The sequence below is a fragment of the Oryzias latipes genome, chromosome 15 (genome assembly GCF_002234675.1).
Source record: "Oryzias latipes chromosome 15, ASM223467v1".
Classification (NCBI taxonomy): Eukaryota; Metazoa; Chordata; class Actinopteri; order Beloniformes; family Adrianichthyidae; genus Oryzias; species Oryzias latipes.
The window spans coordinates 10,602,544-10,630,451 of NC_019873.2; the positions used below are offsets into that span (position 1 = coordinate 10,602,544).

A 27,908-nucleotide genomic window follows, 5' to 3' on the forward strand; every position below is an offset into this window, starting at 1 on the left:
AGCGAAACAGAAAAGTGTTTCTAACTTAAATGGACCACCAGAGACAAGCTAAAGTGATGCTGGGGAGAAACAATAAAGAACAATAGCAATGACTGACATGTTGCTCCTTCATGTTTTGAAACCATGTTTGAATGTGGAAACCTTCACAGACAGTTTAGAAAACCTTTTAAATGGATTAAATGAAAATAAAACGCTAATTATCTGTGGGGATTCTAGTATGGATCTATCAAAAATAAGTCCTAATGAACAATCTTCAGACTTTTTGGATGCATGTCAGTGTTCAGTAGAAGGCTGTATCCATTAATCACAAAACCAAGTAGAATTACTGCAACGTCAAATGATATTTTTATAAATGTAGTGGACAAAAATACAACCGGTGGAGAAAAGCAAATAAAGAATATTAAGATTTTAGTTGAAAAACAAACATTAAAACCACAAATAATACTCTAAAAAAAGTAATGGGAAATAAGACAGGATCTTTGGACCAAAATACTTCATAAGGAATCATAATGCAAAAAAAAAAAATATGGACAGATTCTCTCTGTGGTCCAATAATGAAAAAACCAAATATCAGTTGATAGAGATGGTATTAGGGGTGCATCGATTAATCATTGAATCAATTGATTTCTTTTCCTACGATCCAACCAGATCCATCTGTCTGAAGCAGAATCAAACTAACCATTAAAATATTGTTTCAAAATGAAATAAATCGATAATCAAATCAATCTTAGTAAATATTATTTGGATTGAGATACAGTAAGTTAATTTTAGCACAACGCAAAAAACCCCAAGTAGATCGCAGCGTGTAATGGCAGCAAAAAATGATGAAACAATCTTTACAGTCCAATGTGTGGAAACTTAGACTGTCCAGACTCAACTAGATTTCCAGATGGAAAAGTATGATTCATCACTCCAGAGAAGGCGTCTCCACTGCTCTAGAGTCCTGTGGCGGCGTGCTTTACTTACTGCTTCCAGCACCTTGCTTGGATGCAGCTGCTCTGCCGTGGAAACTCGTTCCCGTGGAAGCTCTGTGCATTCTGTACTTGGGCTAATCTGAAGGTCACATGACGTTTGAAGCTGTGTAGCAATTGACTGTGCAGAAAGTCTGAGACCCCTTTGTTCTCTGTGCCTTAGGATCTGCTGACTCCTCTCTCCATCATGGAGCTACCACTTGGTGGCTAAGTTGTTGTTCCCAAACTCAAATTCTTTCACAAATGGTTTTCATAAACAGTCTGCATGCCTGAGTTTATACACCTTTGGCCAGGCCAAGTGATTAGAACACCTGATTCTGATCATTTGGATGGGTGACAGAATACTTTTGGTAATGTAGTTCATGTAGTGCACTAAATATGTTAATGTGGGACTCTTCATAGAAGAAACAAACAGAAAAAAAACCTGTATATCTCACTTTTTACTTTACTGATGGGGACCACGGATGTAGAGTAAGCCTCCCCCCACTTCCCGTCATCCATTTGTTTACATTCTCTCCTGCTAGCTTACTGCCCCTCACAACCCCACTAACATTAACAGTGCGACAGAAAAGCTGAGCAACATTGGAGCTATCCAGCCGTATAGTTTAGAATCAGATGCCAGCTCAGACTAAGAAAACAAAGACACCCACGCAACTTTAGGTTGGGGTGTGAGGGGCTATAAATAACAGCGTGCTTAGCAGCAAAAAACTTAGAGTCAGGGCCCCTCCACGCCAACAGTCCCACCCATTTGGGTGAATTTGTAATAACAGGACATGGCTAACAGACTGCCATTCTGCAGAAACGGTCCTAGATTCAACTGGGCTCTGATGCTTTTTTTTTGTGGCTACAAATAGCATCATAACAGCCCACTGGGAAACATTTACAAAAGATAGTTGAAGTGGGTCTTTAAGGAAATCCAGCAAATTGAGGGAATTCACCATTACATCTAAAACCAGATTTCCGCTTTTTTTTTTTTAATTGATTTCTTAATTTTGCACTAAAAAAAGACAAGAGTTCCTTTTTCTTTTCAACAAGACGTACAAGACGAAGCACACATGACTTTATTTAAAGACCATTTCAACAAACAATATTCTTAAACAAATAGTAAAAAAATAAAACAATGACAGACATGAAAATAGGGACCAGTTAGAAGCTTCAGTTCTGACATCGCAGCGGCAGCTTGGATTTCTGAGGAGTAGAGGGAGCATCGTTCTCAAAGACTTTTGACTTGCCTGGAATCTTCACCTTCTTTCCTTTTTTCTGCTGGAATGTGTGCAAAATAATCATTTTAAAATTATTAAAAAGATTTAAAAGCCTTATGTGATGGATCCACTTTAAGCGGTTTCAACTGCGGCTCACCTTGAAGAACGGGACACGTTTGCTCTCATTGAAGACCAGGTTCTCGTCAAAGGACGGCTCTGTGGCCAAACTTTCCTCCTGCACACAAAAGATAGGAATACGAGTTGGAAACAGGAGATTCTGCTAACTTAGGAAGCCAGAAGAGCGTGCACGTACATGCTCAGACTCGTTCGATTTTTCTTCCTCTTCTGTTTCCACCTCCTGCAGCTCCTCCTCCTCCAGCTCCATGGCAACCTGCAGCTTCTCCTGCTGTTTCCTCAGACTTTCCAGCAGCTCGCGGCGGCTCACAGACTTGCCGAGTTGTCGGGGGTAGAGGAACTCCCGGCGCTGAGGCGTTTTACCTGGAGACCACATCAGGACGAGTTTGAAAACAGAATATTAAGCAGCGACTGAAATGTCAGGGTTAAAGGTCTGACCGGTGGGAACGTCCTGCTGCAGCTCCTCCTGCAGGAAGCTGCTGACCAGATGCTGGCTCCTGCTGATGTTCTCCTGCAGCTCCTCCTGCTGCTTGTCCAGGACGCTCCAGTCCACAGAGTTCTGCTTCTGCACGGCTACGAGGGCTTGCTTCATGTCCTCCCGCCGCTCAGACAGATGCTCCTCATTGGTCCTGAGCTGCTGGGAGCAGAACGTCTGAACACTCTGCAACAAGCAAAGAGACAGAATTGAGTTATTGCTGAAACACAAACGGGATCTTGGAAGCCAACATTTCCATGTTTCCTTGAACAGTCTGTACCTGCTGCAGGGCCTGAGCTTCAGTGGAGATGGACCCCATCACGGCCAGCAGCTCCTGGTTCTGGTGGTCTGCATGCTGCCCGGCTCTGAGGCTCCACTGGACGTCCCGCTCCACCAGACCTGCAGTCACAGCAACACTGATGTCAACCCTGAACTCCTCAGGAGGCGGGACGTCCTTCTAGAAACACCTGCTCCACCCAGACATCATTTTGAAGAACAGTCTGTTCCAGCAGGACATGGCTTCAAATTTTAACAAAAATTTAGAACCCGGTTGAATCAGCTTGTACATCTGAAGATTGCAAAAAAGTGGTACCTGACACGGAGCTGTGCAGGTCGGAGCAGTAGCCGTCCATCTCCGTCAGAAACTGCAGGTTCTCCTCGGCGGTCAGACGCAGAGAGGAGGCGATGGAGGAGGAGGAGGAGTGGAGGACTTGGGCCTGTCCTGAAAGCTGATCCTCTACAGAGCTGCAGCCGCTGCAGATCAGAGAACCCCGACGTTACAGACGTTCAGACAGCAGAGGAGAAATCCTCCAAACCTTCAAACTCACCTGCTGATGTTCTCCTGGAGCTGCAGCACTGGAGTCTGCAGAGCTCTGGAGGCCGAGTGCAGCTGGGTCAAGTCCTGCTGGGCCTGCATGGACAGCAGGGTGAGCTGGTCCTGCAGACACTGGATGGTGTCCTTCATGCTCTGAAAACACAGAAGGCTGCATCAGTGCTCCTCCTCCTCTGAGAGGTTGGATTTTGAGACTATGATCTAAGCGGGCTCCACACGGCGTCTTACCGCCTGCTGTCGCTCCTGCACTTGTTGGATCTCCTTCTCCAGCTTGTCGTGCTCGGCCTGCAGCGCTCCCAGACCCTGGACGGCCGTCTGCCGCAGACCCACCAGCTCCTGGACCAGACCGCCGAGGAACCCACCCACCTCCTTCATGGCCTCCACCTGGCAGGAAGAGGAGGAGTTCAGATGCAGCTTTTCAGTCAAAATAAACAAAGATGCTGGATGTGGACTCACCTGAGAGGCCAAAGCTCGCTGCGTCTCCACCGAGGATTTCAGAGAGTCACCGAGCTCTTTGACGGCTGTCAGCCCCATCAGAGTCCGGGTCATCAGGACGTCCTCCATGTCCTGCCGATGTTCCTCCTGAAGAGAGCAGATGCAGTTCAAGGCTGCATTTTCAACCAAATGTTCTTCACCCGTTCAGCAGTTTTTAAGTGGAAATGTCGTATTTCAATCTGTTCAATCTGTAACATTTTGCCGTTAAAAGAATAGACAAATGAAAACAAAGCGTCTTTCACAATTTTCACATTTACATTTGATGCAATATTTAACACTTTTGTAGGAGTTTAGGGTAGAAATTCACATTTCATGTGTCTTCTAACCTAAAACTATTTTTATTTAAACATCAATACAGGTTTTAACCTCCAGAATGATCTTTTCCAACCAAACGTGTGGCTTTGAGGTCAGGAGAGCGGCTCACCAGCAGCTGCAGCAGACTCTCTTTGTCCTGCAGACACAGCGCCTCATGCTGCTGCACCTTCTCCTGAAAGCGACCCACGCCCTCACTGACCAGCGATCTGACTCCACCCACAAACGACTCAATGGTGGTCACGGCGCCGTTCACTGCCGCCTCATTCTTGACAATCAAGCCATCTGGAAAAGTGCAGAGTTTCAGTGGTTTCCAAAATCCTCCACATTTTCTGCAGTAGAGTTCCACAGGTTTCTGAAATTTCAAATTTGTGACATTTTCAGCCCATCATTGCTGTGTTTTCAAATCTCTCCATAAGTACCAACATCACTACAATAACACGGTAAAATCATGGCTCCACAGTCACATGGTCCATGTTGCTTCAGAACAGAAGCTCAGGTGTCACAGACAGTCAGAGCCCCGTTTCTGGTTCTCTCACCGATGGCCTGAGAGCAGCTGCTCAGCATGCGGCTGTGTTTGGCTCGGTGCTCCTCAACGCAGAGCTGCATGGAGCTGAAGGCGCCGTCCATCTTCTGAGCGAAGCTCTGCTGCATCTGCAGGTTGTGCTGCTCCACCTGCAGGATAAGAGCAGACCATCAGTCTGGCCAAACAACGTCAATGCTGGATGAACAGACATGAATGGATCTTTATCTGAGCGGACAGCAGCAGCCAATGAACTGCAGAAAAGTACATGTGTTTAAAAAAGAAAATTAAAATACTACTTTTACACTAGTATCTTCGATCTCTCAATGTGTTTTCCTCCCACTGGTCTCTAGGTTTTTCTGCAACACTTAAAAATTAAATTGGTTAAACCTTTTAAATGTTTTTGTAAACTTTAGTGAAAAAAGTTTTGTATTTTTCCACACTATATGACACTCCTTCAATGAACGGTCTGTTTTTGAACAGGTCATATTTAAGGCACATTGAACGATAAGCTGCATTAAGTGAGACAAGATTCAGACAGAGTCTGACTGACAGACTTATTAACTGTGTTCATAGTAACTCTACAACTGGTTTGTAAAACGCTACTCGTTAGCCATGTTAGAGTATTCACAAGACCAGTAACTCCCAACCTGATTTGCACCATGTAAACCGACACACAACCCCATCAGAAAAAACATGGGGGCTTTTATGTGTCAACAATACAGACATCCAGTCTCTGTTATGAACTGGGATTCTGGTTTTCTTTGTTTAAATGTGCATTAAAAAAGACAAAAGTGTGTATTTGACCTCAGTTGCACAAAGCTTTTGTCAAAACCAAACATGTTTTCCAGCCTTGAAACCGTTTCAGTTCTTTGTTGAGAAACTTTCCGCCCCTGAATCCGTGGAGTGGAGTGTCTGACCTGTTTCTTCCTGTCCAGTTTGTCGTGCAGACCCGACACGTCGCTGGTGCTGGCATGAACTGTACTCAGGAGCTGGAGAACAGAAAACATTAAGCATCTGATGCTGTCATGTGGAGTTCCTTCAGGGAGGGGGGTTTGGAGGAAGGACCGGCTTTTGGGGTCTCTACCTGTCCGGCTGTGTTGTACAGAGCTTCCTGGACGGTGTTGAGCTCTGAGCTGATGAACTCCTCATGGACCAGCTTCTCCTTCGTCTGCTCCAAGGTTCTGCTAGTCTCCTCCAGCCTGGAAACCAAAAAAAAAATCTGTTTTTTAACTTATTCAAACCTCTGATCTGCCTCGCGTGAAAGCCAAAGGGGTCCTGGTACTCTACCTCTGCTGCTTCTCATCCAGATCCACGCTGAACTTCTCCAGGCGGGTTTTGCTATCCTCGAACAGCTCAGTCACCTGCAGGGCAGAGAACCACACCTGTCAGACTTGACGGAGATGAAAACAGTAACACATTCTCACATCAGCCGTCTTTGTGTTGGTAATAAACCTGAGTGAAATTTCTACAAGCATACATTTGGATCTTCAGCTGGAGACCACCTCCTCCTCCTCGTTTTATTTAATTACAAACCTTCAATAAAAACAAACCTAAAAATCTTTTTGTTATTTCTCAATAAAAGCTCTAGATCCATCTCTTATTGGTGATTTACTGCCATAGTTTTCATTCAAAGTCAGGATAAATCTGGATGTTGACTCTAGCCTGGTTGGGCGCTGCTACCTTCTTAAGCTCCTCCTCCATGACAGCGATCTTGTCCGTGTACTCGGTGATCTGCTCCTCGTGAGCTGTGATCTGTGACATCATGCTCCTGAAGGACAAAGCAGCTGCATCAAACCAACTCTGACCTGAAGACGGCTGGATGAAGAACAAACATCACCTCCAGACTCACTTTAACTGAGACTTTTCCTCCATAACGGAGAAAAAGAATAGAAATGTCCCAAATTGAAGGTTTATTGCATTACATTATCACAGCCTTATCAAGGAAATTCTGTACATTTGCAGCAAATAAAGTCCCTGCTAAAGCAATTAAAAAAATGTGTTGGTAAGATCAAGTAAATTCAAATCTGTCACTCACTCATAGTTTTCGGAGGACAAAAATACTCCATTTTTTTCTCTGGTGGCTGCCAGGTCTCGTTTCAGGCGCTCGATCTCCTCCGTGTATTCCTGACCGGAGAAAAAGTAAAGTTTTCTAGAAGAAGCAGGGAGTGTTTGTTTACGGTTCAACACGGAGAAAAATTATGGAGTCTGTCCTCAGAGTCAGATGCTTTTTAAAGAATCCCACATGTAACATCTGCTCTAAATTGCAGCAAAGTTTGGATGCCCCCCCCCTACCTTGATGAGTGTCCTCTTGGTGAGTTTCTGGTTGACCTCAGGTTTGTTCATGATGTTCTTGGCTCTGCTGGCATACTCCAGCGTGCTCAGCGTCTCCTACAGGCCGGACAAATACACATGTTTTAATAGGGCAGGAGGAATCCCTGAGGAACCATAAAGCAGTAAAACCACCTTTTATTGGTTTAAAATAGAGAAATTCAACGTTTATTGTTTTAAAAGCTATATGGTCGTCAGAGTCTGCATACATACTTCCAGATTGCTGGAGGAAGGAGAAACTGTGGCAATGATTGACGTTTTGGTTCGACCCCCCAGGGAATCCTGCAGAATTCTGGTTAGCTTAGACTCTCTGCAAAGAGAAAACACATTTTGAATAATAAACTTCCATTCAACAACTTTTATCAGCTAGGTATTAGTGAAAGGCCCATACAATCTCAATCACCACCATCTCAACCAACTTAGACCACGATTACGTAATCGTAAAGTATTTATCAGTTGTTTTAGTGTACTTCTTTGTTTTGCAGAAAAATACCGTAAATTCGTATATGGCTGCATGCGCTTATGTTTAAACACATTATTTGAACATGTATACATTCTGCACATCACCAACAAGCTCAGAGAGGGAAATAAACATACTGTTGCATGTTCACCTTACCAGTATTATAGCCTATTTATTACAACACACTAACAAACAGCCAAACAGCATGGATGTCACTTCTGCTCACAGCCACCTCAGTCATGGTGAAAAACTTTACACCCACGATTCCCCACTTCCCATGAGTCTTAGGGGCTGAAGGCGGGGTTAACCTCCAGGTCGCCACACTGTATTGTAGATTGAGGATGTGAATGTGCCAAAACCGCATGCGCAAGAAGTAGGAGGGAGGCTCTGGGGGTCTGAACGAGGAAGTGAACAACCGAAGGAAGATGAAAGAAGATGAGGAAAGAAAGAAAATAGAGTAATTGCAGGGAAGGTTCAAAACGTGATATTTACAAAGAAAGACGGTACACAGAAAGAGTTTTCAAAGTTTTAATAATATACCTGAGCTTTTCTTTCCAAACAGTGCCTGTGACACGGCAGTAACACGGCAGCAATATGGTAGTAACAGCTGGTTTAAAAAAAAAAAGCCTCTGCATGTGCTGTAAGTTTTCTTCCACAACAGTGACATACCGTAACACAGCACTAACAGGGCTGGTTTGAAAAACATGAACAGAAAAGTCACTGAGAGCTTTCTTCATCTTCCTCCTGTGCACTGAACCATGGAAGTCTATCTCCTCAGTGTCGGATTGGAATAGCGTCAGACATTCTTGGCCACACTCTCTCAGTCTCTCCTTCGTTGTCGCTGTCAGTGTCACTCTCATCCTGAGGCAGATTCCCTCCTGAGCTTGCGCTGTCCTCTCCATCACGCAGCAGACCGGCTTTTCCAAACCCGTTGGTGATGGTGGATTTTTTCACACCGCTTTTAACGATTGCTTTCAACTTGAAAGCTGCGTCATATTGTATTGGCGGTCATCTGGACGCTGGGTCTAATAGCTGCAAGGGATTGTGGGATATGGCTGAGCATGGATTTCTCTTTTTTTTGCACCATGACTAAGGGGACTAAGAGCAGAAATGACATTCGTGCTGTTTGGCTGCTTGTGGGTGTGTCAAAATGAATGGGATTGATGCAAGAAATGTGAGAATGCATTCAGCTTCTCTCATAGCCTCCTCCTACAACTATTCAGTCAGGAGGTACATGGTTCACAGATAATTTTCCATCGCTGTCAGTTCTGAGTCAGCTCAGATGACTGGCAGTTTAAACCGTCTGCTGTTCTTATTGAATTTCCTGTGATTATTTGTTTTGTCCTATCCATTTTCAAAGCGGAAATTTACAAAAAACTTGCATTCCCTTTGTCTCACTCTAACCCTGTCTGCTCTAGCACCTCTAGCGGCAGTTAGAAACAAATGCACAAATTAGCCGCATCTTTAAATAAGCTACAGGGTTGAAAACATGTGACAAAGTAGTGGTTTATAATCTGGAAAATACGGTATATTCTTTGTTCCAATCTGGTATAAATGATTCCAAACTGAGAAGAAACTCCAGGTTTGAAGACTCGGCAGGCGTCCTGAGAACAGCGTTTTTCCTGACCTGTATGGGATGTGAGGCCTTTTCTCCACCAACGCTGTGATCACTCTCCCCAAGGTCAGAAGAGACTGGTTGATGTTTCCTGCCTCGCGAGCCCGTTTGTCCACGGCTCCGGAGCGGCCGATGTTCTCGCTGCCGGCGAGATCCACCTGCAGAGGAGAGGACTGATGAACCTCCTTCTGAAAGACCTATTGATCATCTGCTTCCAGGAGGCCGTACCAGATTGAGTTTCCCGATCTTCACCAGCTCCTCTCCGTCTAGAGTGATCTCCTTCATGTGGATAGTGACCGAGAACACAGAGTGGGAGCGACTGCAGACATAAGTGTGTGTGTTAACAGCGAGTGCCATTATGACATTGACCTCAGACTGTGCGTTTCCTCTGGACGGGTACCTGGAGTAGGCGTTCATGAGCGTGGAGGCAGTCCTCCGCTTGGCCGATCCTCGCTCCAGGATGTGGTAGACTTCGTCTTTGTTGTGGACCGTCACTTCCTCCAGGCCTCTCACGACCACACCTCGCTGCATCACAAGCGAAGCACACGTCAACACAGAGAGTAGCTTCAGGGCCGCACTTCCCCTCGTCTCACGGCACACACCTTGTTGCGAGGATCATCAAACAACTGGAGACGCTCGGTGACATCCTCTGTGGGGCTGAGGAGGTCGAACAGCTCCTCGTTGTAGATCTCCAGGAGAGAGACTTTGACGGAGAACTCTGTGCCGTTTTCAGAGAGCTTCTCAAAAATCTGGTGGAGAGTTCGGGGGATGATGCCAGCCAGAGGATCCTAAACAAAACAAACCACAGAGTGACACACTGCTACCCTTTTTTTGGCCTGTAGATGAGCAAAGACTTAAGATCACTTTAAATTATTGCTCCATTTAGTGATTCTAACCTCCTCCCAGGTGAATTGCTCATCTTGACTTCTTTCTCCCTCCATGGTGAAGGTCTTTCCTGTTCCAGTCTGACCGTAGCTAAAAACAAAAATACTTTACTTTAGGAGAAAGATTAAAAAGGAAAAGAAAAATAAAACTGCAGCGGAGAGCAGCGGCAACTCACGCAAAAACGGTGCAGTTGTATCCCATGATGACCTCGTCCAGAATGGGACAAACCACGCTCCTGTAAACATCGATCTGTTTGGCAGCTGGTCCAAAGACCTAAAGAGGACAGCACAGAATCACCAAGATGGGAATTCAACACTTTAGGACCAAGGGGGAGATATTCACAGAACGTCACAGACATAACCACGGCAACTGCACCACTTTCAGGTCAGCAGAGCTGCTAAAAATTAAGATGCTAATCAAATTTACATAAACAAATTCTGCACCAACAGCCAAACTTTTACATTTCTTAAAAAGTGGCTTCATGATGAAGCGGCTGACTTGACCTCAAGACTAGGCCACCTGGATGAACGATAACCTTCACTGACAAACACAGCTGTAAAAGTCTCTTTCCCCATCCAGTCCCAAGCACAGCATTAAAATGTAATTTCCTCTTCACCAGCTTCCAGAAGTTCCCTGCAACAATGAAGGAACCAGGATGGGACTCACCATGTCAAACGTGTATGTTTTCCGTGCCGCCTTGTCATTCAGCCCCCCGGTCTTCACATTCACCTCCTTCCTGTTCTGATCGCAGTCGATCACGCCATACGACGACTTTCGCTCCACAGTGTTAAAAGGTCTGAGAATGTTTAAAAGGATGAGAGTGGAAACTTTTGAAGCAGACGCATCCTTTATAGGCTGCGGAAGATTCCCAACCCAAGAAAAAATTAGTCTGGAGCCACAAAAACAACTGAAAACCAGGACATATTAAAATCCCACTATGATTGCAAACAGCTTTTAAACACTGATGATGTTCACACTTTTAAAAAATTGTAATCAAGTTTTGAAGACCGTTTGAAGAAAAGAAAATGTAGATGTTAAGGGTTACAAGATGTTTAAGTCCCACTCTGATCATCTTTTGATTTGTTGTAAAAGCATTCCCAGTGGTCTTTTCATTACAATTATGTTGTTTTTAGTCTAATAAAACCTGTCGTTTTCTAGGACATGCAGAGCAGCAGTAGTTCATTAGAAAAGGTGACTCCAGGTTTAGGAAGCCACCATTAGCAGAGAAAGCCCGCCACCCCTTCCCATCATCCATCCGTTTACATGCTCTCCCACTAGCTTACAGCCCTTCAAAGCCCCAAGCTATCATTAGCGGTGCAACATTGGAGCAATATTGGAGATATCCAGGTGTACAGTTTAGATCCAGATTTCAGCTCAGATGAGGAAAATAAAGATAAACATGGATGTGTCAACGGGATGCATCAGAATGGAACAGGGAGTTTGTGGCCCACCTGGCGTATTTTTTACGTCACAAATGTGATCTTTTTCGGACAGAATATTTTCATCTGCTCCTGATTTATTCAAGTAAAGAAAAACCCAGAAAAAGTAGGCTTAATTTTCTTAAAGGGTGTCCATCAGGAAAAAAAAGAAGCTAAAAACAAAGAGTGGGTCTTAGAAAAACACAAATCAGATTTAGTTTTAAAACTAAAAGTACAACTGAAAACTTTAGAAAAATAGAAATTGATATAATACTGTATTCCAACTCTTATTTTACCACAGCTTTCAAATGCTGGCCTTTAACTAAAATAGTCTCAGATCTCGGAGGAAGACAGGTTAATAAATTGGTGACATTTTTGACGATCTGGATTATATTTGATACAACAAATTTTCTCATTTATTGAGCTTTAAACCTGGGAAAATATGACAAATATCTATTTTCATATTTGTATTAATATTTGGGCCATTTCATAAACAATGCAGGCTTGATTGATAAATAGTTCTCAGTTTGGATCCGGCATCTCAAATCTTTTGGTAGACATGTTTAAACTCACGACAGCTTCCATTACTGAATACACTCCTAAAAATAAAATAAAAGCATCCTCGATTACGTCACTGGACCTTAATTGATGATCAGCTGCTTGTCTGCAAAAACTACAAAAGCAGATTTCTTCTCACCTGCACCTGACGACCACCTGGATGTTTCTTCCCTTCTCATCCCGCTTGGCTCCGACCCCGCCGTTCGCAAACATGGCTGCAGAAAGACGAGCTCACCGGCAAACGCAGCCTGCAAACACAACCACCATTACTTAGAACCCGCACAGAACCCGAGCACGATTAGCCGAGCAGGGTGCTGCTGCTAGCATCAACGTAGACGACCACTAAAAAAAACGATCGTTAATATAAGCTAGCACAACTTACCGAATCACAGATCAAACTCTCTTTTAATGAAAGTTTCTATAATAAATACTCCAACAGTTTCCTTCGTAACAACTGTAAATGCCGCTTATTCCGCTCCTTCCAACAGAACAATTCAGGATAATTTCACTTCCTCTCGCGCTCTGAACGCTTGTAAAGAGAAGCATTCAAACAGCGGTTTTAAATTTCCTTCAGCCAATGCCGTGAGACTAACGGAAACGCAAGACATATGATTGGTATAGACCGACATGTGACGCAACCAACGCTGAGCATCATGGGAACTCTTGTGACAGAAGTTCTGATTGAATACCACTAGATGGCGACATTGTCCCCAAAATGAATGTTGATGTTTTTCTTTTTCCTTAATGTTTTTTTTTTCTGCAAATGTTTATAGCTTTCAATTGAGCTCTTCCGCCAGCGATTTCTTCAAGAAATCACAAGAATTACGTTAAGGAGAGAAATTTATTTGTGATGAAATATAGGGTAATTGATGTAAACAAACAACCATAGTGTTTCATTTGTCCTACTGGAGGTCATGTCGAGCATTTGAGTAAAGCTGGACATAACCACCTTTTGAAGAAGCTGGCCCCAGGGCACAGATACCTAAAGGCCCCGCCCCCCTCAGACAAAGGGGTCATACCCACATTACCATTCCTGAAATGCTCACACATAGAAAACAGTTATGCAACATATCTGCTCAACACTTTCTGAAAGTTCATTTTAGCCTCAAACTGATATGATTCCTGATTGTTTTTAAGCTTTTCTAACCTGATGTCTGAAGAAAAAGTGATCACACAGCTGTGGGACAAGATGCACTTTAAAAAATAAGAAACAACTATATTCCTAATATTTATGATATCTTTCTATCATAAATGTGTTTTTTCAGTAACTGGCAAAAAATTAAAAACACAACAGAAAAGGTGAATTGGGACACGTCATAACTGCCTCAAAGTTAGGACAAAAAAATGCCATAATATTATATTTCTATAATATTGTGCCATAATATAGAAATATAATATTATGCCATAATTTTATAATCATACTACTAATATACTACATAATTCTACAATCAACATTTTCAAAGATGATTTTAGCATTTGATGAGAAGAAACAGCTTAAGAGTTCATACAAAAATTCTATATGATTTACAAGAGCACATATTTAATGTAAAACTGTTCCCAGCGGTTTAATTCTGATTATGCTGTTTTTACACTACATAAAAAAAATAAAAAACTGTCACTTTTTCTGCAGAGCATCAGTAGTTCATCAGAAATTCAATTCTGAGTAGTGGGTGTGACTGTTGGTGTGGAATAAACCTCTGCTGATGCCCCATCATCCCTTTCTTTACATTTCTCCCACTAACTTACACCCGCTCACAGCCCCAAGCTAACAGTAGCGGAGCAACATAAACAGCGAGCAATCCTGGAGCTGTGCAGTTGCTATCAATGAGACTTTGGCCCACCCATTTCTGCTGCGCCACAACTGAGAGCTTCTTCAAATGCCGGATTTTTATTTATCTGCTCTGCATCTCACATAAATAGATTAAAGAAATACTCCTCCTATATGCCCTAAATCATTAGAAAAATGCTACAAGAACATGTTCAAAACACCATAAACTCAACCTTTTCTTGGAGCGGGTCTTCAAAAGAGTTTTTTCTTTATGATGTGTACAGAACTGTGTAAATTGTGTAAAGTGCCATGTTTAAGTGTCAACATGTCGCTTTAATTTGACAGATTATGCATGGGATGTACCACCGGACCATAACTGAAGTGGCCGATATCAAGAAGTCCTACCAATGGCTAGAAAGGGCTGGCCTGAAGGGACAGCACTGAGGCACTCATCCTGGCAGCTCAGAAAAAAGCCTTGAGCACCAGAGCAGTAGGCTACGTTCACACTGCAGGCTGAAACGACCCAATTCCAATTTTTTTGCCCCTATTCACCCTGTATCTGATCTTTTCATGACAGTCTGAACGACACAGGTCCGATCTTTTCAAATGTGACCCAGGCCACTTGGGTATGTGGTCCTGAATCTGATACGTATCCAATCTTTTGAAATGCGACCTCCGTCTGAACGGCCAGGCCACATGTATCCGACCCGTACGTCATTGACACACTACAAACATCATTATTCTGTGTTGAAGTAGGCGGGAACGAGAACATAAACAACCATGGTGGATGATGCGGCTGAGATCAGTCAGTGGAAGGGAAGTGAGGTCACCGGTTGGATTAATATTTGGGGTGACAGCTCTATTCAGGCCAAACTCAAGGGCTCTTATCGCAACCGGGCAGGTTTTGAAAGACTTTCCAGCGAAATGGCAGCAGACATGTCTCTTCTCGTGACAGAGTTAATTGAAGGCCCTCACAAACATAATCGAAGGTGGATCTGGTCATTCCAAAGTTACTGATGAATTCTGTATCAGTGAAGCCACTCACATCAGTATCCCACCACTCCTGGTTGCGACTCCGCACCCACACGTTTCTCTGTACCGACTTGGCTAACACTGCTCCACAAAACACCATGGCCAAAAACCTTGCTATACTCCTTTTTAATTTTCTTCTTAAAATGAGAAGATTGCAATTTTGCCGGCTTCTTTATGAAAATGAATTTAATAATGCAAAAAGAGCTTCGCTGTTGACAACAGTGTTGTTGACATCCATTGTTAGCGTTAGCTACTTCCGCAAACAACGCGTGACGTCCTTCACCATTGAGTACTCTTCTGCGCATGTGGGTCACTCCTGGGTCATTTCACGGTCACACAGGAGATCACAAAAGTTCACATTTAATTGGCAATGTGAACGGCCTTGCAAAAAAAATAGATTTTTTTCAAAAAATCGGAATTGAGCCCTGCAGTGTGAACGTAGACATAGAGCCTCAGATCTGCCACACCAGACAAGACCCAAGGTGTAGGCTGTGCAAAGAGGCGCCTGAAACAATCCAGCACATAACTGCAGGGTGTAAGATGCTGGCAGGTAAAGCATACATGGAGCGCCACAATCAAGTGGCTGGAATAATATACAGGAACATGTGTGCAGAATATGGACTGGAAACCCCAAGGTCAAAATGGGAAACACCTCCTAAGGTGGTAGAGAATGAGAGGGCAAAAATCCTGTGGGACTTCCAGATCCAGACTGATAGGATGATAATGACGAACCAACCAGACATTGTAGTGGTGGATAAAGAACAGAGGAAAGCCGTTGAGGTGGATGTGGCAGTGCCAAGTGATAGAAACATCAGGAAGAAGGAACATGAGAAACTGGAGAAATACCAGGGACTCAGAGAAGAACTGGAGAAAGCCTGGAAAGTGAAGGTGACAGTGGTGCCTGTGGTAATTGGAGCACTCGGGGCAGTAACCCCCAAGCTGGAGGAGTGGCTACAACAGATACCTGGAAAGACCTCAGACCTCTCAGTCCAGAAAAGCTCAGTGCTAGGAACAGCTAAGATACTACGCAGGACCCTCAAGCTCCCAGGCCTCTGGTAGAGGACCCGAGCTTGGAGGAGAAACCACCCGCGGAGGTTGAGAGGGGCGTTATTTTTATTCTTTAAATACATATATATTTTTAGCCTAAAATGCTATGTTTATATACTAATAATTCAAAAACAGCACAGTAAGAGTACGCAAATCTTTGTAAGGAGAAAGATTTGTTGTTTGTATCATAATTATTTTTGTAGAAATACATAATTGGAACAAATAATGCATTTTATTATGAAAACAGAAAGCTGCAGCAATCACGTTTCATGCTCTGCTGTGTACCGTGTTATGGGGTGACATGACATTTCTAAAGCGTGTATCATGTCAATAAAGTCCCGTACTTTACAGTGAGGATGATGATTCGCTGACAGTTTAAAAAAAATATTATTTTGGTTTTTTTTGGTCATTTATCTTTGAGGTAACGAGCACCCCTGGTCAAAACCATTGACTGTATCAGAGAACTCCACTGAGTGAATTCGACGTCACCCATAGAAAATGACTTACTTCCAACCAAATGAAGTCAATTCCGTTGCCATTTTTTTGTGACACAGATGCCGACATGTTGGAGTGAGATGCCAGTAAGCAGCAACCGGTCCAACTTGGTCTGAGTTTACATTTCTGCTCCAACCTCTCTCTCTAAACAGGAGTGAGCTTGGTGGAAGGCCACACCACTACCACTTGAAAGCGAGCTGAGGAATTTGTCAAACGTTTTGAACATTCAACGTGAGACCACATGTTTTTATTGAGGCATCTGATGGGTCAGTTTATAACTGGAATAACTTTCACTGCAGAAAAATAAATAAATTAGGATCCACAGCATGTTAAAAAAAATTATCAGAGCAAGAATGGTTATTCTGATAACTACATTGACTGAGTAATAGCTGTTTCTTTCTCTTTAGAAGCCTATGGTATTTTGGCTTCTTGGAACAAGCGAGTACTTCCTGTTTGAAACGCCAGGGATACAGTCAATCATCTAAATGCAACAAGACACGTGTCTACCTCTGAGGAAATCTAGCAAAAACCTTAAGGAAAGAAAATCATCCTTTTCTCTGTGATGTCACACTTTAGGACAGGACGAAATCCTCTGATCGATGCTTTTCCTGACTGGATTGTTGATGGAGATCCATACGTGTGCAGAAAAAAAACAGCTCCAATCTTCTCCTCTACAACATCTGAAGAGCTTTTGCTCCCATTATGAAGTCATTGCGATTTGGACGACTTTTTTGTACCGTTTCAAGTTTACCCAAGAGTTTGTTCATAATTAAAGAGTCAAATTAAGAAAAGGATTAAACAAAATAATTTCTACAGTTTCACACTCTTTTGGCGCTGTTGTTTATTTCTTATGGACCAAGTCTTAAGCAAAATCTAACTGCAGAGCAGAAAAATCCAGACAAACAAACAAAGAAGCTAAAAAGACAAAGGAGGCATTGAAGTCTAAAAGGAATCTCCTGCTGGTGGACTACAAAAAGAAAGATGGATACAGGTGATCTTCAGGGATGGACCCCCCCCTTAAAGGAAGATGAAGCTGAACTCCACTGGAATCTGGATAAGAAAAGGTTTGCTGATGACGACCTGGTGTTTCCGGACGATTGGAGTTCAGGTTTTCTTTACGGATCTGTGAAGGATCTCTGTGGAAATGCATCAAAATGTTCCACAATCTGGATTTCTTCAGCAAACACGGATTCAGACACTCGGACGCTGACTGGGAATTGTTTGTTCAGATTTATAGAATGGTGTTTGCGACGCCTCCATATCCCCCCCAGAAGCATCTCTGCGTTACAATCTGCTGTCCAGCAAAAATCCACTTCATTACCATGACAATTTTAACTGCGAGGGTGGACGGAAAGTGAGGTGGGAACAATCCTATCCCCCCTCCCAGTTCTCTGAGTCTTTTTGTGATTGGCAGCCCACTCGGACCCCGGGTGACGATGACCCTCTTCCGGGGGCGAGCCACAAATCCAGAGGAGCGGGTGACTTTGTGGTCCGACAGCGAGCCGAAACACATCCAAGAGCCTTTGGGATCCTGTCACCCTTCTGCTTCGTCCCTCATCCGGACCGTCCATCGTGTGGAGCGAGAGGAGGAGGCCCGGAGGACCAGCCCGACGAAAGGAAGCCTTCGGTGAGTTTCTCTTTTGTCGTGATGGCCTGCAGATCTGTGCGAGCTCAGCGCTGTGCTCACAGATCTCAGCAGATCAGCTGAATCATGGTCAGGATCTGAAGAACCACAAAGCTTTGGATCCTAAAGGTCTTTCCACAAGCCTGAAAGCTATTCTAGTTGACTTAATTTAATTTTTATTTGATAAAATGAGTTACTTTAGTGGTTTAATTGTGTTTTTTTTTTAGCGTTGGTGATTTTTAAAATTGTTTTTTTATTTATTTAATCTTTTTTGGAAGAAATGCACAAAATGTTTGAACCTCATCACTTTCCTGACAGCGAATTTAAAGAAAATATTTGTTTTTTATTTTTAAAAGTTGTTTAAATGTAATTTTTTTTGTCAGAAACATTAGTTTTCACAAAAAAAACAAGTCCCGCAATATCAATTTTAGCCCCTTTTTCAGTTTAAACTGAGCTTTCTAGGTGTTTAATTGCATTAAAAAGCAGAAACTTGAACACAAAACTGGCGTTATAACCTGATTGGGTTATAAAATTGTGTATTTAACTTATAGCACCTTTTTGCCACATCAAACACCCCTTGAAATTCCTGCTTTTGGTTTGATTTTGGTGTATATTAGTTGGTTTCTTTAGGCTTTCTGAGTGTAGAGTTAGTAGAACTGGGCTCAAAAATTAAACTTGTTTTCTTGTGTTTTTGAATGAAACGTTGGGAGTCGAGTTTGGATGTTCTGAAGTCTTTCAAACGGAAACACAAAGCTCATTATGTGTTGAGGTGAAGCCGACTCCTCCGGAGTTTTGCAGATCGTGTGGAAGCCTTTGGCTGCAGCTCATTGATGTGTCTGTCTATTATCTGGCACTCAGCAGTCGATACGTTTCCCATGAATATGCAGGCGTTCGAGTCCGCAGCTCCGGATACCAACTCATCGGCTGGAGGAGGAAGAGATGCCGACCAGAATGAGGAAGACTCACTTTAGGGATAATAGAGATTCACAGGAATCACTGATTTGATGGAACAAAACCTAATTTTGGCAGAAAATTATGATTCTGACTATCTTAATGTAAGAATCTGTGGCTATTTTCTGGTGATTCAGATAACAAACTATGACCAGGAAGTTGTTCATGAAAAATCTGGGCTGATAACGGAGCAAATGGGTGTTTAAAAGAGCTCTCCTTTTGTTCCTTCTGCCAAACCTTCAGAGGCGAGGTGTCGGTGTGGGGTCGCAGAGGTCACGGCTGCTGCTCGGCCTGCAGATGAGGCCCGCCCAAACCTCCAAGAGAAAAAAAAAAATCGGTTTTAAATTGTTTTGCTTTTGAAAAACGGGAAAGAAAAAAAAACTCAGTTAAGTGGCGCTGAGCAAAGACAATCTGAGCGTTCTTTCAGGACAAAGATCCATAATAACAAAAAACACACATGACAGATGATTAATCGGCACGGTGGGCTCTGCTGAGCTGCCGGACCCCCGGCTGACACCCCGAGTCGCCAAACACAAAACCAGAAACCCCCCAGAGCCCGGCGGCCTGGAGGAGCGTGGGCGAAGGGTGGAAGCAGGGCGCCGTCCCCACGGAGCAGCGCGAGAGCGAGGACGGGGAGGAAGGAGGACTCCGTGCCTCCGATTCGTGCAGAATCTCAAATAAATCAAGTTTGGAGCATAATTGTGCGTGTGGGAGTGTTGGCGTGCACGCGTCCTGCGCGTGTGTTTTGCTGAGCTGCTTGATTGCCGGGCATGTGTGAAGCAAAAACCCCCCATCTGCCACAAGGGTGGGCGGCTCGCCACACAGCAACAATGCACTGCAACATTTTTGTCGCTGTGGGCGTTGAAAAGGCTCGCAGGGCTGCGGCCCTCTTCCTCGCCGCGACCGCTCGCACAGGAGGACGCTCAGACCAAACATGCAACGGGATCCGAGCCAGGACAAGCCGCTGCAAACAGGAGGCCCCGTGCCGAACATCTCCAGAGGAACTCCATGAAGAAGGAACAGCAGGTCCAGCTCACATCCAGCTGAAGAACTCGATTCTGGTCACACAGAGACGTCACTCTAGTTCTAAACTCAGAATCATGATCCACAAAAAGGCTTCATTTTGGTTCAGCCCATGTTTGTTGAAAGCGTTGTTGATTTGGTTCAGGCCAAGAGAAAACCAACTAAAAAAGAACTATTTTATAATTATAATTATAACTATTATACTTGAAATGTAAACTTCAGTTTCTGATGATCTGTCGATTCCATCAGTGCCTATAAATTGTCTATTGTATTTATTAAGTTTAATTATTTAAAAAAACAGTCAACAAATAAGGGTGTCTCAGGCCCAGACGACACAAAAACCATCAAACCGAGCTAAATTTATTTAAGACATGATAATCCACTTCACTCCAGATCATTACATGAATACCTAATTGGATTTTAATAACTGCCTAAAAGTGACCAACATATTACACTGAAGGATTTTTGGTCAGTCCCACTGCGATGAAAATGGTGTTTTTGGTGTTTTATATAAAGACAATTAAGCTTAAAATTTTATTCGTGAGTATTTCTTTATTCAAATCCATGTATATCAGGAGCAGATCAAAAAATGTTTGAAACAGAGCACATTTATAGCGTAGAAAATACGCTGCAAGCTTCCTGCTCTGCTCTATTCTGATGCATCCACTTGTAGACAAATAGATCCATGAACGTCTTTGTTTTCCTTGTCTGAGCTGGAATCTGGATCTAAACTGTACGGATGGATAGCTCCAATATTGCTCTGCATTTTTGTTGCACCCCTAATGTTAGATTGGGGGTGTGGAGGCTGTAAGCTAGCAAGAGGGCATGTAAACAGGGATCGCTTAGTAATCAGCGTCAGGATGAGGACAGTCCCGTCCACAACTCAGAGGTCGATTTCTGATTTCTTTTTTTTATTTTGGATAAAACAGGCATAACAATAATTAAAAGACCACTGGGAATGCTTTGAAAACAGATCAAAAGATGATGGGAGAGGGCTTTAGGTTTTGGATTTTATGGAGAAAAATGACTTTTATTTGGTTGACTCAGTGACTCGAATGTCTACCAGAGCTTTGACTCTTAAAAAGGCTTTCATTTTCATCATAAAAATTGGTTAAGTTCAGACTCTGATCACAGCTTTAGATTTTTCACTAGTTTAATAGATTTATAACATCAGTTATGAAATATTATTATAAAGTATATTTTGTCATCTTAAACATTAATGGTCAATACACACACAAACACACACACACACTTAAAGTATTTAACATCACAAAAATTGATAAATAGATACTATATTTTTTATTGGGAAACCAATTAAACATATTCTCAATAAATAACTTTCAGACATTTTTTTGATCTCAACTAGTCAATTTGTGTTATTCTCCAAAAAAGTTGCAAGCAGCTTTATTTATTTATTTTTGGGTTTTGCATCTAAAATTGTTTTATTGAATATTTCTTAAAATAACAAGTCATTTTATTTTAGTTTAAGGTATTTCTACATGTGTCAAATCTATTTTTTTTTATTTGCATGTGCAATAATAAAAAAAGTAATCAATATACAAATCCGTGGCTAAATGTGCAGTTTACCATTGATTATTATTTTTAACATTCAGGAGAAGGGTCTGGGAGTGTTATAAAAGAGCATTTAAAATAGGTTAAAGTAAATTAAAGTTCATAACGTTCCTGATGCAAATAAAATGATTAATTAGCTAAATAACCACATAATAAAGAGTATTTACCTGGCATCTGGGAAGCTGTGGGAAGCTCGTGCTCTTTGCTAGCCGTGATGATGCTAACCCGCTGCAGTAGTGGGGGATTTCCAAGATGGCGGAAAAACGCGATTAACTGTTTTTCCTGGTTTATACAAATTCCTCCGTGTGGTACATTTAATAAAGCTGGCGCAATAACCGACAAATTATAATCTAGCTGTTTCATTTTGATATGTTTAATAAACTAAAACCATGTGCAGGGCCTACGTCACCGTAAAACAGCACGTGCACGGGGAGAGCGCTCCCCCTGCTGGTCAGAGGTGGTAGTCACATGATGGAGAAGTGTCAGTGAAAACAAGACAAAATAAATTCTAACGCCCCAGAAAATGTAATTTTTAAGGACAATCGGATAAAAGGCAAACGCCCTTTATTTATAAAAGCTTTCCAAATGTTCCTGGGCCTTTAAAACGATAATATAGCTAATAATTGTTTTGCAGTAACATCTAGTGTTTGTAATAACTGAGAGTTTCTCATGATGCATATAAACGCTTTGCTGAATTGTTTCATTGCAGACTTGTTTTGTCAGGTCCAAAGTTTGGTCAGAGCACTAGCAGAACCTCCGTTAAGGACAGAAATTGGCATTTGTTTGGATCATTGTTTTGCCAAATGTTCTAGAGCTACAGCTGAAGAAAAGAAAGGGAACTGAATTTTGGAATTCATGTTTCCATCTGTTAAACTCTAAAGCAGCATGCATGTGAACTACAAAGATGTTTGTTTGTTTTTTGTTTTAAGTTGTGTGTTAGTTTAAGTCCAGATGTTTGTGGACGTACAGCTTCCAGCAAGTTCAATCTCTATCCCATTAGATATCAATCCAATAGTTTTGGTAAAAATCCAGATGTTTCTTTGTTTGTTTGTTTTTTGTTTTTTTATCAGCAGTGTCTTTTTCCTTGAACACTTCCATGGAATCAGTTTTATCAAAAAGTCTGCTTCTGATTGTGGAGCGCTGAAATTTTTCCCATCTCCTTCTGCTTCTTTGATGACTTCCTACATCTCCATGTTCTGTTCTTGGACTCTTTTTGGTCATTCAGTCATACCTGGAAATGTATTCCTGCTGCCTTCGCCATAAAGGATAGTTTCAGAAACTGAAGCAATATCTCTGTGACTCCTGTTTCCCATCTGCTCTTGAGCCTCTCCTGACGGTAGTGTGAGAATCTGTTGATCAAACATTTTGAATGTTTAACATGAGACCACATACTTTTATTGAGACATCTGATTAGTCAGTTTATAACTTGAATAACTAACAGAAAAAATGCCATTAAGAGCAATAAGGATTATTCTGACCAACAGAATGACTGAGTAACAGCCTGTTATTTCTCTATAGAAGTCTGTGGGATTTTGGCTTCTTGGAGCCAGCAGGTATGTATCTTGCTTGGAACATTTGGGGGAGGAGTCACTCAGTCTATAGTTTTCTTATACAGTCAATGGGATTTCTTGAGTTCAAGCCAGAAGTCCACACAGAAACTCGTGACACAGCTCTATGACATCCGGATTGAAGCAATTTTAAAACTAAAGTAGTAGCAACCAGGTCAGTTCACCAAATTATCACCCAGTGTCTTGGTTAGTCTCCAAATATGCCTTTCTGGGCGTTTCCCCCAAAAACAAGCAGAGAAATAAGCAATTTCCTGCAAATCGTAGGGCGGTCGACCTCTGAATTGGAAGATTGGGCAAGACACTGACTGCCAGTGTTCAGAAGCGGAGCCGCCATCAGTGTGTGAACGTGTGTGTAAATGGGTGAATGCGTTTGTGACTGTAAAGCGCTTGGGCCTTTGAGGAAGGTAGAAAGCGCAAACAAGTATACGCCATTTACCAATTGGAGGATCCGCAAAGTCATGTCCAGCTAAAATTGGAATGACCACTGATTTAACCCTTTAACACAGTGTTGACAGTTTCAATTACTGTAACTCTTCAGCAACTGTTTATGCAATTACTGTAATTCCAGCAGATTCTGAAGAGACATGAAGCAGCTTTGTGCAGATATGCAAGACTTAGTAGTAATGTGTTCATTGCCTAAAGACTCACTCTGATCGTCTTTTGATCTGTTTTAAAAGCAGCGGTATATTAATTATGACCATGCTGTTTTTAGCCAACATTAAAAAAAAGTGATTTTCTTGGACATAGTTTCTGCAGAGCGGCAGGAGTTCATTAGAAATTCACCTCTGAGTTGTGGGCACTGATGCACTGAGTAAGTCTTGAATCTGACTGGGTGAAAAGCGGCTTTGCACCAAACCAAGATGAAATGTCAAATCCAGCTGGTTCACGTTGATCACATGAACGGTTGAAGAGTTATGGTAGGTCAAAGAGTGTGTCACTTTGGCGTCGCCATAAAAAGTATGGCTTCAGATTTTCTCAGAAAAGTAGAAAACATGGCTTTCCTTCTCAAAAAGCCATAACGGACTGATGCTGAGAAGATATTTCCTCCTTCCACATTTAAAAACCATCAATATTTGGTGCAAAAACAGAGCAGCACATATAGCTGAATCCACGTTTTCCCACCTCTTCACTTCAGTGACTCAGAAACTAAATTTGACTCCATTGTAGCGTCATTAAGCATAAATGTGTCTCCTATAAAGACATGGTTTTCCAACCTTTTTAGGGTTTCCTCTATGAAAACTATTACATAGGTCAAGATGTAAAAACCTAGAAATACACATTTTCTTAAATTTAAGTTTGTGTTTTTTATTTTCCTTACATTTATTAAATTACACCCCCCCCCCCCCCCATCCTGGAAGAAAATCAAACCTAAATGCTGTTTAAACACTTTTATTTGATCCATTTTTGCTCGAGGAAAGCAGCTTTCCGGGGAAACGAGCTGTTTGGATAATTATTCTCCCGCTAATCACCTCATCTATCTCTGGCGGCCAACAATAGCCGCGCGCAGTCAGAGCAGCGATCTGTTCCTGACAAGCAGCAGGGATAACAAATGGGTCTGCGCAGTCAGTGTGTGGGCTCAGCTGGCACAAACACGGCCCCGTTCAGCCCCGATCACCCGGATAACGGCCATATATGCCGCCGGAGCTCCTGTCACCTCACCGGAGCATCCTTTTATGGAGGCCGGAATTCCGCATGCCTCCGCTCCTCGTTTTTTCTAAAAACACAAACAAAAAAGAAAAAAAAACAGTGAAGGATGAGAATTAACCATTTCCACCAAACGGATGAGTTTGAATACATTTGCATTACTTTTTTTCGGCCGTCGTCATGGTTATCTCCACCAAAGAGTTCCCCCTTCTTTTCCTTTTTTCCCAAAGTCAAGTCCATATTTGGTGAATGACGTCACGGGAACCCCAGAGATTCCCTTTAAAACCCTCGCAGCGCCTTCTGGGAGCTGTTTGAAGGAGATGAGAGGCGCGTCTGGAGCGCAAGCTCACAGTCAGCAGAATGGCCGCTAAAGCGCTGGATGAAGTCGCCGCGTCTTTACGCAGCATCATAGACGCCATTCCTAAGGATGCGTACGCGGTGGAGGGGGGGCCCACTCCCCAAACAGCTGTGGTTTTCAAAGAGGAGCCTGCTGGGGAGGAGGATGACGAGAGGCCGAACGAGGCGGGCGGTGAGCGGCTGTCAGCTACTGGGGCTCACCTTTGTTTGGTCCATGTGATGATGATGATGATGATGATAATGATGATGATAAAATGAAAAAGGTCAGAACCTGACAGAGTGTGTGTGTTTGTGTGTCTCAGGTGATCGTCTGCAGCTCCACAGCGACTTGGCACAGTACGTTGCAACTTTACGCGCGCACCCCGTGGCGTTCAGCGGAAAGTTTTCGGTGGACTCCAGGTGTGCAGGTGGGCAGTGGACGCCGGGGGACGTCTGCGTTCTCAGCGCTGACATCACCACCGCGGGGCCCGAAGCGGTGTCCGGATCTCCCGCAGCATCACCTGGCATTTACGCACCAGGAGGAGGAGGAGAGGCGCAAAGCAGCATGGCGCACGGACAACCAGGCATCAGCCACATGTACGGGCCCCCTCACCCCCACCCACATTCTGACCCGCCCTACTCCTGCGGCGGGGACATGTACCAGGACCAAACAGCAGGGGCTTACCTGGCTCCATCCACCTGCGCAGGGCCCTACCACCAACACCAGCCCTATAACTCCGCCCCCAAACCACCTGTTGATGGCGCGCTGCTCTCCATCATACCTGAATATGGAGGCTTTTATCAGCAGAGCTGCCAGAGGGACATCCAGGCCGCTTTTCCCGACAGGAAGTCCCTGGCGTACCCGCTGGAGTCTCTCAGGGTGGCCCCGCCCCTCACACCGCTCAACACTATCAGGAACTTCACGCTCGCGGCGCCATCCTCCGCCGCAGAGGGCCCGATGGCCGCCGCCTTCCCCGCCCACCAAAATCTCCCGCTCAGGCCCATCCTAAGACCCAGAAAGTACCCGAACCGACCCAGTAAGACGCCCGTGCACCAGAGGCCGTACCCATGCCCGGCCGAGAGCTGCGACCGCAGGTTCTCCAGGTCGGACGAGCTGAGCCGCCACCTGCGCATCCACACCGGCCACAAGCCCTTCCAGTGCCGCATCTGCATGAGGAACTTCAGCCGCAGCGACCACCTCACCACGCACATCCGCACGCACACCGGGGAGAAGCCCTTCTCGTGCCAGCAGTGCGGGAGGAAGTTTGCGCGCAGCGACGAGAGGAGGAGGCACATGAAGATCCACCTCAGGCAGAAGGAGAAGAAGGCCTGCGCGTCCTAACCATTGACTGCCGCACCGACATCTCAGCAGAAGCGCCCAAACATTCAGAACTGTTTACAGAACGTGGTTCCATGGTTTCCAAACACTCCTAACTTTCTCTCAGGGATTCAAAGGTGGAGATCTTTGTGGAGGATGCGGGATGAGGAGCAGAACCTGCTCTCCATAGAGCAGCTGTGAATGAAAACAAAAGAGGTTTCAACTTGGCCCCATTTATGCTAAAAATTAACTGCCATGCTGTAAAAACAAAAACAAAAAAAACAGTCTGAATGACAGTTGCCTCAGTGTTTACCTTTTACTTGTTTATTTGGGGCTGTAATTCCACGACCGACCGCAAGGTGGCGAGCACGAATCTTTGGCGTGCTGATGTAGCAGACATGCTAATGTCTGAAACTGGTGTAGGGCGTTATTTTGATGATTAAGAAATGTCTAAAACTGATCAAAATCTTTCTCTGCCTACATATAAATTCAGTCCATGAAAAAAACTTTATTTTTAACCGTTAAGAAGTTATACTGTTAGCTGTGTTGTGGTGGTGATGTGGCTTGCTAGCTACAAACGATTTACACGTGACTTTTAGCTGATTCTCGACCAACCCAGCCCTGGATAATGATGTCCTTGGATCCAAAAGATGACAATACTTCTGCAATAATCACATTAGCTAAATTATTAACTGCAAAGCTTATAAACTGATTAAGTTTTAAGTAGAAGCATAAGTTCTCTGAATAATAATTTATCAGCAACAAACTGAGAATAGCTACCTTTTTTTTAAATCTTGAAATTATCTATTTTTCAGGTAAGACTTTTGTAAAACAAAACAAAAAAAAGAATATCTCAACTTGTGTTTTAAAAAACTTTTATGATTAGACACTTGGCTGCTTGAGGTGAGGTTCAAGCTAGTATTCCTAATCAGTTGTTTTACCGCTTTTGTTGATTTTCTATTACTTTCGGGTACCATCTTTACACAGGCAAGCTCGTTTAACCCTTAAACACAGGAGATGTCGCTAGCGACACCAAAATAAAAATGTTAACATGACAACATAACTTTCCATTAATGCGATCAACATGAATCAGCAAAGAAAATCATGGTTTAAAGTGTTGCAAATCAGCACTAGGCTGCTTCTCTGCTTCAGAATGACTTGAATTGCGTAAACATTTCAAGAGTTACGGTAGCCGAAAGATTGTCAACACTGGAGTTAAAAATCTGCTTTAAAAAGGGGTTAAAGAAAAATGTGAAAAAACACCTGAGAAGTTTCACAAATGTGGGCTTCAGCGTGGCACGCCACTGCGTGGAAATGC

At 43.3% G+C, this 27,908-nt stretch overlaps 2 protein-coding genes across 5 annotated transcripts; one reads left to right on the plus strand and one right to left on the minus strand.

Moving 5' to 3' along the window:
• Nucleotides 1-1,989: 1,989 nt before the first annotated feature.
• Nucleotides 1,990-22,091, minus strand: kif11 (kinesin family member 11). Of its 4 annotated transcripts, XM_023963166.1 has the most exons (28): nt 21,892-22,091; nt 19,367-19,443; nt 12,352-12,460; nt 10,903-11,032; nt 10,412-10,509; nt 10,248-10,326; nt 9,954-10,139; nt 9,752-9,876; nt 9,580-9,670; nt 9,364-9,509; nt 7,490-7,586; nt 7,241-7,336; nt 6,984-7,072; nt 6,629-6,716; nt 6,236-6,309; nt 6,033-6,147; nt 5,866-5,937; nt 4,962-5,097; nt 4,535-4,707; nt 4,072-4,197; nt 3,844-3,999; nt 3,611-3,750; nt 3,376-3,536; nt 3,064-3,182; nt 2,747-2,969; nt 2,487-2,671; nt 2,331-2,408; nt 1,990-2,234 (listed from the first exon to the last, which is right to left on the minus strand). In XM_023963166.1, the coding sequence occupies exons 3-28, from the start codon at nt 12,423-12,425 to the stop codon at nt 2,127-2,129; spliced, it is 3,165 nt and encodes a 1,054-aa protein (XP_023818934.1). In that variant the 5' UTR covers nt 12,426-12,460; nt 19,367-19,443; nt 21,892-22,091; the 3' UTR covers nt 1,990-2,126. The 4 variants fall into 4 exon arrangements, with proteins under 4 accessions (XP_023818934.1, XP_023818935.1, XP_023818936.1 ...); XM_023963167.1 differs by lacking the exon at nt 19,367-19,443; XM_023963168.1 differs by lacking the exons at nt 19,367-19,443; nt 21,892-22,091 and adding an exon at nt 12,595-12,797 and having other exon boundaries at nt 1,990-2,231.
• Nucleotides 22,092-25,092: 3,001 nt separating this feature from the next.
• Nucleotides 25,093-26,886, plus strand: LOC101164744 (early growth response protein 2b). Its single transcript, XM_004076982.4, has 2 exons — nt 25,093-25,465; nt 25,596-26,886. The coding sequence occupies exons 1-2, from the start codon at nt 25,297-25,299 to the stop codon at nt 26,612-26,614; spliced, it is 1,188 nt and encodes a 395-aa protein (XP_004077030.1). The 5' UTR covers nt 25,093-25,296; the 3' UTR covers nt 26,615-26,886.
• Nucleotides 26,887-27,908: the final 1,022 nt, after the last annotated feature.